The sequence below is a fragment of the Octodon degus genome, unplaced genomic scaffold (assembly GCF_000260255.1).
Source record: "Octodon degus isolate 3935 unplaced genomic scaffold, OctDeg1.0 scaffold00168, whole genome shotgun sequence".
NCBI classification, from domain to species: Eukaryota; Metazoa; Chordata; class Mammalia; order Rodentia; family Octodontidae; genus Octodon; species Octodon degus.
The window spans coordinates 1,267,525-1,269,951 of record NW_004524744.1 but is presented as its reverse complement, the minus strand read 5'-3'; the positions used below and the strand labels follow the sequence as shown (position 1 = coordinate 1,269,951).

At 43.8% G+C, this 2,427-nt stretch overlaps 1 protein-coding gene across 1 annotated transcript in view; it reads right to left on the bottom strand.

Annotated features, from left to right (window-relative positions):
- Fras1 (Fraser extracellular matrix complex subunit 1) overlaps positions 1 to 2,427 on the bottom strand; it is a 471,233-nt gene that overhangs the window by 66,451 nt on the left and 402,355 nt on the right. Inside the window, exons 34-35 of the mRNA XM_023703303.1 lie at positions 888 to 1,012; positions 499 to 639 (exon numbers count right to left, since the gene is read on the bottom strand). Of these exons, the coding sequence (XP_023559071.1) occupies positions 499 to 639; positions 888 to 1,012 (266 nt within the window). The remainder of the gene's footprint in view (positions 1 to 498; positions 640 to 887; positions 1,013 to 2,427) is intronic.

Below are 2,427 nucleotides of genomic sequence, written 5' to 3'. Positions count from 1 at the left end.
AGAACTCAGGCCCCAAGATTTGGGCTAGACTCTGGATGTATCACGAGAGTGAATGAGTGGTCTCCACATGACCTGCGCTACCTGTGCAGCCTTCCAGGATGCTCAAGTTTCAATTAGAAAAGTCTGGATCAAAGAGATGAAATGGAGAAAATGCACCTAAGTGCAGAAAATCTCTGTTCATTTTAATAGGGAGTAATAGAAACACTGTGTAAAATGTTACCTGCCTGGTTTCCTCTGAAGCATTGTAAAAAGCTATCACATTAAGAGGATTGTTACATGTAATTAGGGCAGAGAATGATGTATTTAGGGTTTCAGGAAGGATTTAAAAACATCTGATCTGCTATGTCTTAGTTCCTGTGTTCCAGAAGGGCATGGAGCTTCTGGTTTTGATCTTTCAGGGGTGCCTAAACTGTACGCCGACTCTACTGACCATCCACAGAGCAATGGCAGCTCCCAGCTTGGGCTCCCTCAGCCAGATGCCCTGGGGAGCGCTCGTACCTCTGTATCTGCATCCTCTGCCTTAAGTTCGAACTCAGTGATGGTCTTCCGCACGCCCTCCTGCACCCGCATTCCCCAGTTGCGCACCACCGGCAGTGCATCATCCACAGGATGAATGGTGATGTGGAAAGTCTGAGTCACCTAGGATGGCAAAAAAGTGCAGCTTGGACTCTTGTCCCCAGGCCCAGCCACCTGTGCGAGGCAGGGGCTCTTGCTTTCTCCTCACCACTGCTGGCAGGCAGGCACCCCAAGCGCGAGGCCTCTGGGGGCAGACCAGGCAGTGGAGGAAACGGGTGCACCCAGGTCACCAATCTCTCTGTCCATGCTTCTCACAGTAGACAGGAAGGCACCAGCATGCACTCCGGCATGGAGCTGAGGCCCTTACTCACCTCGTGGAGTCCATCAGATAGCACAAAGTCGAACGCATCTGAATGCTTCTCGGTCTCACTGGAATGGACGTACTGCACATTCTGTGAAGTCACATCAGCCTGACTAAAGGAACTGATCCGGACACCTAGTGACAAAAGAGGAGACAAACAGGACGCCATCAAAATACCAGCCATGCCAGGGAAATGTCAGGCACTCACCAGGGAGGGCCTTTTGTATTCCCATACAGCATGGTCTGCCCTCAAAGACCTTGTGGTAGGTTATTTGTGGGTTTTTTCTGCCACGGCATATGTTCTGTAGGAGCACATGTTAACTTTATTATTGAGGCTTCTGCCGTGTGCCAAGCCAACAGCAGGTGTGCATTAAACACTACTATCTTTGCTCTTGGAGTTGATATATGCAGGTAAAATCTGTGCAAGATAGAGCCACTGGCTTATTCTCTAAATCCCTCTTTCATAAGTTTTACATTTCTCTTTAACCTCAAAGTCCTTTCTGAAAATCTGCCCTAACATTTAATATTGTGTGATGGGTTAGCTTTTGAGCACTCGAGTTAGAATTGCTGTATGGGTGCATACAACACTGTTTCTGTGATTAGGGAGCCATCGCTGACGTTATGGCTTGTGTTTCGATCCTCAGCAAAGCCTCGGCAGGCCTAGATGTTTGGTTTTTTGTTTTGTTTTTTCCAAGAAGTGGCCAAATCCAGAGTATGACTGATTCATGGTGCAGTGCTAGCATTAGGGGTGCTAGGATTGGGGGGTGGTGGTTACTAAATCACTCTACTGATTTCTTTGGGACCCCCCTAATTCTGGCAGCCTAGATAGATATCAGAGGGGCAGAAAAAAAGCTGCTAAGGCCCCCTTGCTTTGCTTTGCTACCTTCTCACCATCATGAACTGCTTTTCCTCTCTGGTACCTCTCTGCCACACCACCCTGGCCTGGAGCCAGCTTTTTTTTTATCCTCTCTCTTTTTTATATTAATTTTATTGAGAAATAAGTAGCAATGAGACAGTATCAAAACACGCTAGTATGACAGTTACAATAATACATTGCATATTGTTGTTTTTGTAATGAGTATTCATACTATAAGATGCATACATGATATCTTATCTAAACACTATTAATTCAAAACTTTAATCACATTCAACTAAGAGAAAGTAGCTGTGTATTTTGTATATACAGAAATACATTTTTACCACAAAATGCTCTTTCATTTATATCCCACTGTTTCATCTACTTTTGTCAGACATAGGCATTCCACTGCCATTCATATATTGTAGGTGCATGAATTCAGCAAGGTAATCCAATATAATCCAGTAGGTTATAACACTAGTAGATTATCTGAATGACTGGCAATGTCAGAAATTGTTGACTTGAGCCTTTTATAGCTCAGCATATTAATATGGCTTTACATTTCATTTTTTTTCATAATTTTATTGAGAAACAAGTAACAATGAGACAGTTTCAAATAAAATTGGTAGGACAGTTTCAATAATTAACACATTGCATACATTCTTCCTAGTGGTTAATTGCTGTACAAGATACA